The sequence below is a fragment of the Symsagittifera roscoffensis genome, chromosome 5 (assembly GCF_963678635.1).
Source record: "Symsagittifera roscoffensis chromosome 5, txSymRosc1.1, whole genome shotgun sequence".
NCBI classification, from domain to species: Eukaryota; Metazoa; Xenacoelomorpha; order Acoela; family Convolutidae; genus Symsagittifera; species Symsagittifera roscoffensis.
Window position 1 is genome coordinate 36,645,721 of NC_087066.1, and position 13,877 is coordinate 36,659,597.

General features: G+C 35.3%; 1 protein-coding gene across 1 annotated transcript in view; it reads right to left on the reverse strand.

The window, feature by feature from the left end:
- Window positions 1-721: 721 nt before the first annotated feature.
- LOC134847014 (fatty acyl-CoA reductase 2-like) overlaps window positions 722-13,877 on the reverse strand; it is a 116,606-nt gene continuing 103,450 nt past the window's right edge. The window contains exons 5-6 of the mRNA XM_063864496.1: window positions 1,965-2,214; window positions 722-1,125 (exon numbers count right to left, since the gene is read on the reverse strand). Coding sequence (XP_063720566.1) covers window positions 807-1,125; window positions 1,965-2,214 — 569 coding nt within the window. The 3' untranslated portion in view covers window positions 722-806. The remainder of the gene's footprint in view (window positions 1,126-1,964; window positions 2,215-13,877) is intronic.

The window sequence follows — 13,877 nt, forward strand, 5'->3', positions numbered from 1 at the left end:
TTATTCGCGCCATTTCCACGTTCGTATTTGGAAAGTACCATTTACGTAACTTTCAGCAGATGAATTTCAAATGAACTCAAAAAGTGCATATAAACCTAGTGCATTCTACTCTTCTTGCAGAGCAAACTGTTTTACTTCGTTTGTAGTGTCATTGGTGCGAAGCTGAATTTCGCCTGGTACAAAAAGGCAATGGCTTTCAATTGATTACGCGAACTACGCAGAGCAGAAATACGCGGCAAAGTTTGTCCTCGCATGTTAGCTCCACGCTTCACTCGTGAAAAAATTACTAATGAACCAATGGTAATTGCCCCTGTACGCAAAAGCTAGCTATAAATGGTGGAAACTAATTGAAATAGATTTTCAAATGGGTATTTCACCAATCTTTCTTGTTCTTTCAAATTTAATTAATTGTCAATCCTCCTGATGTATAGTGGTTTTCGCAAGTACGCACTGATTCGTCAAATGTACAATGGCAGTAGCGGATTTAGGGCGCGGTGGGCGCACCCTGATCACCCAAATACACCAAACTTGAGATGAGAGCGCGCGTCAAAAAAAAAGAATTTTTGAGCAAAACTTTTTCTTCATCAATAAATTACCCTGAAACGTCACTTTTGGCCTGTTTTTTTTTCCAAAAGCCCCCCTAGATCCAAGCCTGACTGCAAGTAGAGTGAGATTACTCTCAAATAAACGCAGTCATTGAAAGAGATTAAATAAAGCTCTATAAGGAATAATTATTTGTAATTTTTAGCTGATCTGCGAAAGTAGTACATGTCTACATTTACAAATCCAGATGAAATCGTATGAGTTCAGAAAAGAGTTTCACAGATGATTTTCGTAGTGTAAAATACAGTCAGGCAAAACAATATGAGAACTAGAGGCTCTCCAAAGTACATCATGAAGAGGAGAAAGCGTTGACGGCTCCTAGCCTTGCTCATATCCGTAAGACTTTCCTTGAGAATGTACTTCTTGACACCTGAGAAGTAGCTGAAATAGTACTCGTCCCATTTGATCACACTGTAGTCGAGTGTAAATTGCTGCTGGTCTTTTTGGTCCATTTGTCTTAGGAAGTTGCGAACCTTGTTGAAGCTAGTTTGCTCCCATTTCCACTCGTTTCGAATGAAGTAGCCTAAAAGGTAAGAATCAGTCAGAAGAGTCCATATGAATTAGCTTTTCAAGTTCAACAGGCTAATACCTTCCATCTGTTAATTACCAATTTAAAACGTAGCTGACAAAAAAAACTAACTTGTTTTAGGAACACTTTCAAATTTCTAAGAAAAAAAATAGATAGTGTTTCAGCTCTTTGAGTTACTTGAACAACTTATGATTGACACTTCTTTGATAGCACCAATAAATAAATTTTTTATTTCGCTAGAACATCTTGAAAAGTAAATTGAATTTCTAACAAGAAGTCGATCACGTTTTTCGTGAACTTTACACTTTTGCTGTTCGATAGTAGAGTTTTCATTCTTTTGATTTCTTTTTACGTTCAGTCATTTCCTTTGTTCAAAGGAATGAAAACTCTATTATCGAACAGCAAAAATGTAAATTTCACGAAAAACTTGATCAACTTCTGGTTAGAAATTCAATTTACTTTTCAAGATTTTCTAGCGAAATAAAAAACTTATTTATTGGTCCGTTCAATAAATAATTTTTCTATTGCGCTAGAAAATCTTGAAAATTAAATTAACTTTTTAAAATTTTGAGTCCAGCTTTTTTAAACTAGGTTTGACTTTCTTTCGCGGTTTGACTTTGATTTCTTTTTACGTTCAGTTCATTTCCTTTGTTCAAAGTCAAACCGCAAAAAAAGTAAATTTGAGCCTGAACTAATTTTAGGACTTCTGAAAAAAAAATCATACCGAACTATTTAAGAGTTTGAACTATGTTCATTGACTCATAACAAGTACCGAAGCCTTTACAATATCCGCTATGTATGGCGTATTCAATTTTAGGTGTTAAAATACTTTCCTGAAGCTTTAAAAAAGTGCAACATCTTGTTTGTAATGCGTCGTAGTCTGAACTTGCTGCCACACAACTTGAGAATCAGATCATAAAATGCAACGTAGAAGTCTTGGTAGACTAGTCGCAGTATCGGCTCCATGCAAGGCTTCACTTGAAATACTCTAGGGTATCTGATTGAGTTCTCTATGGGAAGAGCGGCAGCCGACTCCTTCTGAATAGCAGGCCACACTCCGAAACTGCAAGGATTTTCAGTCCCTACAATTTAACCAGTACATCATTCATCAATTAAAAGCCATTCATTTCAAATCAATTGTTTGCAGAATGAAACTTGTAAATTTACAAAAAAAAGAGAAGAAAAATGTGCCTGATATCGTTGCCAGTACCGAAGTTGTTATCAATGGATACAGAAAAGAGGTTTTTAGATCCAGTCAACTAGATCCCTGGTTGTGGTAACTGTCTTAGTAGAAGAAACTGGTCAGTTGTATTTCAAAAGAATTGGTGCTAAAAGAAAAACAGAAACAATCGGAAAAAACAGCAAAGAGCAGCACAAAAAAAAGAAAACACGAAGAGACTCAATGCTAATTTTCTTTTCTCCAGAAGGTAAAACTGTTTTTGTGACGGAAATGGACTTGATTGCCCCGGTTTATATCAAAAACTGATTGCCTTTTGTTATTGTTATTAATTTTTTCGTTTAGTTGTACTATGATAAACGTATTGCCTTAAAATTGTGATAAACTTACTAAATCGAGCTGAGAATGAGTTCCGAGAATCAAAATTCTCCATTCAGTGAAACAAATTATGATATCTAAGCGCTCAAATACCTAGATCAAACTCCGATTGCAAAACCAAAGAAAATAGAAAGAACATCAATAAGTCCATGTCAAAAGGTGAGCAATGAAGAAGACGATTATATGGCGATAATGATAAAAGCAAAAATATCAGAGTCACTCGTGTCTATAGTACCAACTATTCATTGACAAAACTCCGATCTGAATTGACTGTGATGCTGAAAAATTTCATCGATGAGGCTGTGAAAGGAGTCAAAGAGTTTTTGCAGCGAAATGTCACAACTACAAGACAGAGCAGGTTTGAAACACGCGGTGAAGGAAACAAACCAGGAAACATGGAATCAACAATGAAGAAGGTTTTGAATATTGTTAAAGCAATTGAGGCCGATGAAGACGAAAAATAAATACCCATTGCTCACAGTTTTAATTTCTCGACCCAATGCTGTTAGGCCAATTATTGTGTTCGTTTTCTCGTAGGGTGGCAAATATAAACATTCTAAGGAAAAAGAAAAATCTTCAACATGATACAAACTACCAGTGTCACGATATTTGAAGAAACAATCAGAGCAAGAGCAAAACTTCTTCGTATAATGAAGAATGACAGTCGGATAAAAGGATTCGCGAGGGGACAATCCACTTTATCTGGAAGGCTGATGAAAAACTATGAAATTTTAGGCTTCTTTGAAAAAGGGGCAGTTCCCGGACTACGCTTTGGTAGATTTCATTTCTTGTTTCAGTAATTTTTTCACTATGACCTCTAATGACATCGGAATCTGAGACAACAACAAAATCCGAGTGCACTAAAGGTAAATAGTATTTTTGTTCAATTTTATTAGATTGAAATTCTGAATTTTAAAAGTTTTCCAGCCTTTTGCCATAGAATTTTTGCGCAAATCGTTTTTGTCATTTTTCCATTCCCTATATCGTTGGTTTCTTTTTAATATGACGTTTTGAAAGCTTCTATAAGACCAAGCTGCGTTGAATTTGCATTTTGTTTTCGATATTTTGAGTGGTGTAGACTTATTCAGTGATATCGAAAAGCAATTACTCGAAAAATTGGTCGCATCATTTACGTTCTGTGCATAGAGATCAGAAGACTCCAGTCTTTTTAAAGCAAAAACAGGAGATTGGTGAGAGAGTTCTCTTGGTTCATGAAGGACATATTGAGATAATCCAAACAAGTTGAGTCGATCTTATGAGTTGCATCGAAGTTTGTTAGAACTGGATAATGATAAGAAACATTCAACCATCGATTTGATTTTCGAACTAATTAAATTTCCGACAATAAAATGATCAAGACATGTTTCAGCGGTTTCACTAGATTGTGTTATTTTTGTATTCAAGAATTTGAAACAATTGGCGTAATTGAACATAGGTATACTCGAACATTGACATTTATCGAGCCTCTTTTTATTTTTGTATTCAAGAATTCGAAACCATTGCCATTAATCGAACTTAGGATGTAGTTAGTTTATTACTTTGTAGAACAGTAATATCAAAATCTCCCGGTAAAAAAAATGGAATTTTATAATTTGAGATCCATTCCACTCATTATCTAATTCGAGTACTAAATGATTTTCATCATAAGGAATATAGGCTACTGCTAGTTGAATTGGATATTACACTCTGGAAATCTTTATTTTCGAACATTTTTGTTTCGTCGTTGAACCAAGTTTCAGTAAAACAACATTAATAGAAGACTCGAGATATCTTGAGGTTTTAGAAGCACTTGGGCATTGACTAAGTATTCTTTTTCGATAAAAAATTGCCATGTTATTGCGTCTTCTCTGACATATCTAACAAATCTTTCATAGCGCTCAGGTATATTTCCACAAGCGCTTAAAAAAGCTATATTTCCACAAGCTTAAACTTTGCCTTTGCTTAGAAGTGACAGTTCATTGAATTTAGTAATTATAGGCCGATTTCTTTAATACATAAGTACCTCGAAAAATTCGAAATACTTTATGGAAGCCATTTTGGATTTCGACAAAAACACAAAACTGTTTTCAATGCGTTTTTTCCTACTTTTTGACTTGAAACCATAAGGTTTAGATGCAACACGACACAAACGGTTTCAAACTCAAAATATGGACTCTCAAAACCTTCTGGTTTGAGAAATCACAATTTTTCTGAATATTTGGAATATTAATCAAACTTGAAAAAAGGAAAAAATATGAAGATTTTTATATTTTTTCATCAGTCAAACTTTTCAAATGTGACCAGAAACTGAAACATAATTTCATTAATGATTTAAAAAACCTGTTTTGGTTTCAAGAAAAGGCGATAAAAACAATTGCGAAAAATCAACAATATGAATTGAATTTTTTTCTCTTTATTTATCATTTTAAAATGTACATTTTTTCTCTTTATTCATAATTTTAAGATTTTTTTCTCTTTATTTATCATTTTAAAATTTTGTAACGTATTGTACATAGTTTTTTCTGTTCTTTGTCAATTAAAGTGCCGTTTACTGTGGATCTTTGCTTAAACTATACAGAGTAGGCAATATATAGGCATGGAATATACCTTTCGTCTATCCCCTCCTCTGTCAAAATATAAAAAAATATTGAACTTATTGTATTAGATTTAATTTGATATTGGAGAAATAAATTATCTTTCTTTCCTAAATTTTGTTTTATGAATAATACCTGAAGTTTGAATAGTCCCAAAAATTTCTTTAACTGACACCTAAAAGCTATAGTATAGCATCCAAACTCCTCTTCTCGCAAGGAAACCTTCTAAATAAATGTGCTAAAAAACTGGCAAAATAATTATGGTCGGAACAGTCTGAGCTACAATCGTAATTTTTGGCATTCAATTAATCTGACCGGAACACGACCGAGAGAACTTCCTCTACTAGTTGTACAGCATTCAGGTACTCTTGTTGTCTATCCCTTGACTATGATTTTTTGATACCACAAAATCAAACGACTTTAAATTAAGACGCTCATCATTGCGTTGGAATCCAAATTAATTTAAGATCAAAACTTTCTCAAACGAAACGATCTACACGATGTTTATATAATCCTTTTGATTATCTCGAAGAGAGCTCATAAAGGTCAAGTGTAAGCATCATAATAAAGCTCTTTCAGCCGTTTTTCGGTTTTTCAAAAAAAAATTGCTTTAACGTCGACAAAAATTCGTCTGGAAATTTATGGATTCGGACAAACTTGATGAGATTGAACACATTTTTAATGTCATTTAGCTATAACTGTATCTGTAGGGGAGAATGAGGCGTGCCTGTAAGCAACCAAGTTTTATGATAGACTTTATGATAGACTTCAGTGATAGTTCCCCCTTTTTTTTTGCAAAAATAGATCATATGCCTGTTCCATCAATAACAGAGGGTAAAAATTATTGAATATCTTGAGTGAAAAGGAATTGTTACCAGTTGGTCTTGGAAAAATTTCTTTGCATGATGAAAATGTTTCCTATTTGAAAATATTCAAGTTTATCTGTAAGCAGGAAAATGCAAAGTTCTTCAGGTTTTGTTTTTGAATTAATTTTTTTCTAAATTCTGCAAATTTTCCGATTCCTTGAAAAAATCAGAAAACTCATAAAATTAAAAGCGTTTCTTCTGACTTTTTGATTTGAAACTATGTGGTTAGATGCAACACGACACATGCTTGAGACTACGGGTTCAAACTCAAAATATGGACTCTCAAAACCTTCTGGTTTGAGAAATCACAACTTTTCTGAATAATTGGGAAAATTAATCAAACTTGGAAAAAGGAAAAATTTTGAAGATTTTAATAATTTTTATCACAGTCAAAACTTTCAAATGTGACCAGAGACTCGTTTGAATTTAGAGAAACAAACTCATTTAAGATTCAAAAAACCTGTTTTGTTTTCAAGAAACTGCGATGAAAACAATAGCGGAAAGTCAAAATTCAATATTTTTTTCTCTTTAAAATTACCAAAATTAATATTGTTATATTGCGCGTTTGATGAAAAAAGATTGGTGATATCAATTTTGGCAAAAAATTGTATTGACATACTTTTTTCTGTTCTTTTGCAATTAAAATACTGTACTGTCAATTTTTGTTTAAACTATCCAGAGTAGGCAATATATAGGCATGGAATACACCTTTCGTCTATAACCTCCGCTGTCAAAATTTAAAAATATTGAACTTTTTATGTTAGACTAAAATTGATTTTGGAGAAATTTTTTTTTTCTTTCTTTTTAAAATTTTGTTTTATTTATTAATACCTGCAGTTTAAAGAGATCCAAACAGATCCTTAATTGACACGGTGAACTTTAGATAAACATTCAACCTCCTTCTCTCCCAAGAACACTAGCTAAACAAATGTGCAAAATGAAACTGTCTAAATAAAGGCGGTCGGGAACAATCTGTGCTACAAGCGTGTTTTTTTTGGCAATCGATTAGGCTGACCGGAACACGATCGTTAGAATCATATCTGCTAGATGGACAGCAATCAGGTACTCTTGTTGTCTATCCCCTGGCTATGAGTTTACTATATCACAAAATCAATCGACTTCAAATTAAGATGTTCATCAATGCGTTAAAGTCCAAATTGCTTTAAGATCAAAACTTTATCAAACGAAAACATCTACAGGGTGTTTTCATGATCCTTTTGATTACCTCAAAGAAAGCTCGTAAAGGTCAGGTGAAACATCAAATTAAAGCCTTTTCAGCTGTTTTTTGGACTTGAAAAAAAACAGAAAAAAGTTGCTTCAGTGTTGACAAAAATTCCTCTAGAAATTTATGGATTTTCGGACAAACTTGATGAAATTGAACATATTTTTAAAGTCATTTAGGTATAACTGTATCTGTAGGGGAGAATGAGGCGCGCCTGTAAGCAACCATGTTTTATGATAGACTTTATGATAGACTTCAGTGATAGTTACCCCTTTTTTTGCAAAAATAGATCATATGCCTGTTCCATCAACAAAAGAGGGTAAAAATTATTGTATTTCTTGAGTGAAAAGGAATTGTTACCAGTTGGTGTTGGAAAAATTTCTTTGCATGATGAAAATGTTTCCTATTTGAAAATATTCAAGTTTATCTGTAAGCAGGAAAATGCAAAGTTCTTCAGGTTTTGTTTTTGAATTAATTTTTTTCTAAATTCTGCAAATTTTCCGATTCCTTGAAAAAATCAGAATACTCATAAAATTAAATGCATTTCTTCCGACTTTTTGATTTGAAACTATGTGGTTAGATGCAACACGACACATGCTTGAGACTACGGGTTCAAACTCAAAATATTGTCTCTCAAAACCGTCTGGTTTGAGAAATCACAACTTTTCTGAATAATTGGAAAAACTAATGGAACTTGAAAAAAGGAAAAATTTTGAAGATTTTAATAAGTTTTATCACAGTCAAAACTTTCAAATGTGACCAGAGACTCGTTTGAATTTGGAGAAACAAACTCATTTAAGATTTAAAAAACCTGCGATGAAAACAATTGCGGAAAGTCAAAAATCAATATTTTTTTCTCTTTAAAATTATCAAAATTAATATTGTTATATTGCGCGTTTGCTGAAAAAAGATTGGTGATATCAAATTTGGCGAAAAATTGTAATGACATAGTTTTTTCTGTTCTTTTGCAATTAAAATACCGTACTGTCAATTTTTGTTTAAACTATCCAGAGTAGGCAATATATAGGCATGGAATATACCTTTCGTCTATAACCTCCGCTGTCAATTTTATAAAATATTGAACTTTTTATGTTAGACTAAATTTAATTTTGGAGAAATTTTTTTTTCTTTCTTTCTTCTTTAAATTTCGTTTTATTTATTAATACCTGCAATTTGAAGAGATCCAAACAGATCCTTAATTGACACGGTGAAGCTATAGATAAACATTCAACCTCCTTCTCTCCCAAGAACATCAGCTAAATAAATGAGCAAAATGAAACTGTCTAAATAAAGGCGGTCGGGAACAATCTGTGCTACAAGCGTGTTTTTTTTGGCAATCGATTAGGCTGACCGGAACACGATCGTTAGAATCATCTCTGCTAGATGGACAGCATCTACAGGGTGTTTTCATGATCCTTTTGAGTACCTCAAAGAAAGCTCGTAAAGGTCAAGTGAAGCACCAAATTAAAGCCCTGTGAGCTGTTTTTTGGACTTTAAAAAAAAACAGAAAAAAGTTGCTTCAGTGTTGACAAAAATTCGTCTGGAAATTTATGGATTTTCGGACAAACTTGATGAGATTCAACATATTTTTAACGTCATTTAGCTATAACTGTATCTGTAGGGTAGATTGAGGCATGCCTGTAAACAACCATGTTTTATGATAGACTTTAGTCTTCAGGTTGAAATAAAAAGATGTATTAAGGTAGTATATAGCGTTTGTCTTGTATTGAGATAGGGATTAGGTTTTCCCATGTATTACGTAGGATATTAAATATCATGTTTCAGATTTCGACCAATGCTCCTTGAATTTGCTCCTCGATGGACAGAATGCTTCTTGAATTTGAATTTACAATATATCAAGTAACACGTAACATTTTCACGTGCGACATAAGTTATCTACGGGGAAAGAAAGTCTTGTACCTGGTTTCCAACACGCTTGCTTATCTCAAGAATAAAAGAAGTGAAAATTTGTTGTTGTTGTTGTTGTTTTAACCACGCACTGGAGGCTGTCTCGGATGGTCCAGTATGGTTGTTCGTGGTTAGTTTCGTTTCCGGTGTTCTTGGATGCTTGATTTCGTCTCGTCTCAGTACTTATCTGTAAGATAAGATTTTTTTGAAATTGCTCTAGTGTTTGCTAGGTAAACACGGCAAAAATCTCCAGTTCTGTTGGCCTTCGAAGAACATTAGGGCTGATGATATAAAAACCAAAAGAGCTTCGTCTCCTTGATGGTGATGAAGTAAAAGGTCAGGAGTGGCGACTACTCAAAACCCCGTTACAGAGACTGAGCGTCTTTTAGTGCCTTTCCCTGTAAGAAGTGGCAATCTTTCGTCTAAAGAGTGCTGTTGTGCAGTCAGTATCTGTGTCGACTGATTGTGATGATAATTCTTAAGGGATTAAGCTCTCCCGCTCTGCTTATGTAGGGAGGTTTAGAAATTCTGCTACCTTACAGGGTTTATTCCACAGACTTTCTACTGCTAGGTCTGTGGGCCTGCTTGAAGACTTAGACATGTGGTGGTTGTCATGTGGGCTTTGTCTGCATTCTGGGCATTCATTTTCAACTTTTGAGTTAACTCTTGTATTGTAATTATTATGCATGGGAGAATAAACGCTACGGAGCTGCGAGAGTCTGCTTCTTGTTGTCCGCGGCAGCTGTTTTTCTCGGTTACTGATTTTCAGCGGCTTTTCTCATAATAATTTCCTTTATTCCACTTGTGTAATAGATTTAACTGTATTGGTATGGGTTTTTTTATTCCATTCCGATACTGCTTGGTGGTCACATCACCGTTTTGGTTCACAAAACAGGAAATGTCAGTGCGATGTTGTTGGTGTAAGGTTGGCGTAAGGATGACATCCGAGTAAAAATTGTTTCGCTATGAATTCGCTGTGCGCTCGAACAGGTAAAATTTGTGTTTCAGAAGTGTAAATGATCAATTGGTGACATCATTACATACACATTTATAGTTCTTAATGCCCTATTTTGTTTTGTTGGCAGCTCTTTCCATTTAGTATCACTTAAAGTGGGAGACCGCTATGACTTATTGTCGTGTAAGTTAGTTCCAAGGTCTACTTATCGCATCCCCACATGGTTCCTGCTAATTTTCTTAAAGATGTTATTTCTACTATGAACTTTTTGACATTTTTTAGTGATATGCTATCCAAAGTTCATTAGCCCATCAAAGGTAACGCCTAAAATTTCGGGTTTTTGTACTGAGGTAGTTTATCTGAATCTACTTAAACACCTGGGTCCTCATTCAGTTCTGCCTACCGGTAGCGAACACTATGGCAGAAGATTCATCAACGGATAAGCTAAGGCTCCTTTTGAGAAGAAACTTAATTAGTTCTGTTAAATATTTGTTAATTGGTTGCGCTAGATCTTGAACATTTGACCCAGATTTTATAATAGTTACATCGACAGACTCAGTTAGCTTGGAAATATAGATATTGAAAAACGATGGTGAGAGTACCCCTCCTTGTGCAACCCCTTGTTTTACGTTACGCCTTCTGGAAATTAGGTCATTGTAAACCTCGATAAATATAAATCTACCTTGGAGGTATCCGCTCACACATCTTCTTTCGTTGTTGCTTAGACTGCTTTCTAACATATCGTTGAGGAGTACTGTGTAGTTAACAGTGTTAAGTGCCGCGGTCAGATCAAAAGCCACTAATAACGATCTGCCAGGCGGGCGTGCTTTGTTCATTCCTTTTTTAACCGTAAAGATACAGTGTAGAGCGGTAATTGTGGACCTCGATTTTCTGAAACTATGCTGATCTTCAGCTGATGGGGTTTTGAGGCCAAACTCTGGGAGTAATAGCCGTTCTTTTATTTTAGCAACAAGGGAGAGGAGAGCAAAAACCTGTAGCTTTTTGAATGCCCTGGATCCTTTCACGGTTTCAATATTGGGAAGACTTTACCTACTTTCCAATTCTGCGCGATAACGCATGTGCCTAGTGACAGATTGATCAGGTGGGTTAGAAAAAACACGCCCTTAGGCCATAAGTAATGCAAGTGTATAGGGGCGATTTGGTCCGGCCCGAGTCCTTTACTCTTCTTTGATTGTTTTATGGCTTCTTGCACCATTAAGGGCGAGAGTTGTACTTCGTCAATTGTAAGGTTTCTAGGTTTTCTGACACTGGGCTTTTTTGCTTTCGGTACCAACTCAGGATGAGGCGTGAACTCTTGAATAATAAGAAAAACTTGGCACATTATGTGGATCGAAGGTTTCTATCGATTCGCCACACTTGATTGATTTGTTACTTTGTGGTCTGGACGTGCAACTGGATAAAGCTTTAATGGTTGACCAAAGTTTGTTGCAGTTGACCCTGTAGTCAATTGTATCCAGGAACTTAGTCCTATTGTCTCTTTTGTAGTCTTGGATAGCTTTATCTATTTTCCAATTGAGCTGGGCTATATCTTGTTTTCGAGGATTTGCTACCTGAGCTTCGTCCCTTTTCTTATTTAGCTTAATCGCTTACGGGGGAACGTCGACTTTTTCTCATCTGAAGGCACCTTGAGGGGGAAAACATGATGCCTGTTTACAAACTGTATCACTTAGCAATTTTCGCCTTCATATACATCTTTTGTAGGAATAGAGTGACTGAAAGCTACTTCTGTGTCTTCTTTGAAGCTGGCCCAATTGGCTTTTTAAAAAAAATTATGTCCTCTTGGTTGAATTTATGTCCTTTTGGTTGAACGTAGCGGTTGAATGGTCCAGTTTTATGTTATAATTATTGCTTGGTGATCGGAAACCAGTTTGGATACAGTTTTCCAGTCCTTACTCAACGCTATTGTGGGCTCGCTAACGTAATCTCGGGTGAGCTCTCAGTTTCCTTGTTGACCCTCGTTGGCGTGTCTTCGTTGATAACGATTAGTTCAGAATCAGAGATTTCATTTGCTAGTTCAATTCATTTTTTATTGGACTCCAACTTAGAACACCACAACTCATCGTGCCTGTTGAAACCTGCTTTACAACTTGAGGATGGTGGTATGTAAACGTTGCAAAGAGTGATGTTAGAGTTGCCAGAGAGCAGTTTCACTCCTTGCTGTTCAAGATTTTCATCGTTTAATTGATTGCTTAGTTCGATTTTCCGGTAGCTTATGCTTTTATGTAATATAAAGGCCAGACCTCCACCTTTTCCTCTGCTTGCAATTCTAGGTTTAGAAACTATTTCATAGTCGGGTGGCGATTTAAGGCAGGTATCCGGGAGCATAGTTTCTTGAATTGCCGCAATGAGGATTTGGTTAGTGTGCATAAAATCGCAGATAGTAGAAAGTTTCGGTCTGAGACCATTTGCAATTAGTTGTAAGATATTGAAGTGTTCGTAGTTGTTAAAATTCTTTGTTTTTTAGAAGTTCTTGGTTACGATTATGGGCTTTGTTGTTTGAAACTACGTGGTTGCTATTTTGGGCGTCGCCAGTTGTTTGGTTCTTTTGGTACCATTTCGTTAAAAAAAAGTAGCAATTCCACTGATAAACACGTTTTAGTGCCGAGCAATTCAAGTGAATCTATCCCCCATAATGGCACCATATGTTTGATTGGGTCGTACGGATGGATTTGAGACAAATGCTGCTTTCATATCTTGGTCTAGGGTTTCCTTCAATCCTTCAACCCTGGGTTTCCTTCAGGAGAATTAAGTTTTTCTCAAATCCAGCAGTTCGATTGAGCGGGAGCAGGGTTGCTGGTTTGTTCTGCTCCGTTGTCAAAATCACCGGTTCTGGCACTGGCACCAACAACCAGCTGTCTTCTTGACAGCTCCTTGGGTGGGGTGAATGGCATTAGGGTCTTTCCAGCATATTTGCGAGGAGACGTGGCTTTTCCACTGAGAGGGGTCCATCCATAAAACCATAATTGAAAACTCGTGCAAAGTTGTCAGGATTTGTCTACCCTCGAATTTCGTCAAGATAGCTTCCAATTTACCCAAACGAGAAAAAATATGGAGCTAGATTGACTAAATCAGTGCAATTTCCGAAAAAGGTTATTTTTGAACCTCTCACTTAACAATAGCCAGCTCATTATAGCGTTAATTTTTGATTTTTCTACGAAATAAACTTTCCATGGGAACCAAACCACAGGCCTCGAACATCCCACTCGACTTACAAAAACTCGGCACCAAATACAAAAAGACACAATATTTCAAGTAAGAATTTGGAATATAACAAACTTAAGGCATTCACACCAACTTTGAATGTAACAAATCGCAAAGCATTACACCACATAATGTTAAAATTATGTATTTTAAGATATTGAATTAGAAGTTTGAGATAATTATATTAGAAATTTTGAGTTAGAAAAACTCTGAAAGCGAGTTTTTACGATTGTTTATGTTGCTTGAAACAAATCGCTTTTTGTTGGTTCATTTAAGAAATAAAAATGCATCAACTGTGTCAACTTTTTACTATTCGAATGTCAAAGCACATGCTACCAAAAAGCTGTAAAGGTGCCTCAAAAGTTTAGGCTAAGTGTAAAGGCTTAGCTTAGAAAAACACAAGTGTAAGCAATGCTCGTAAGCTCCTTAGCGTTATCAAGGAAA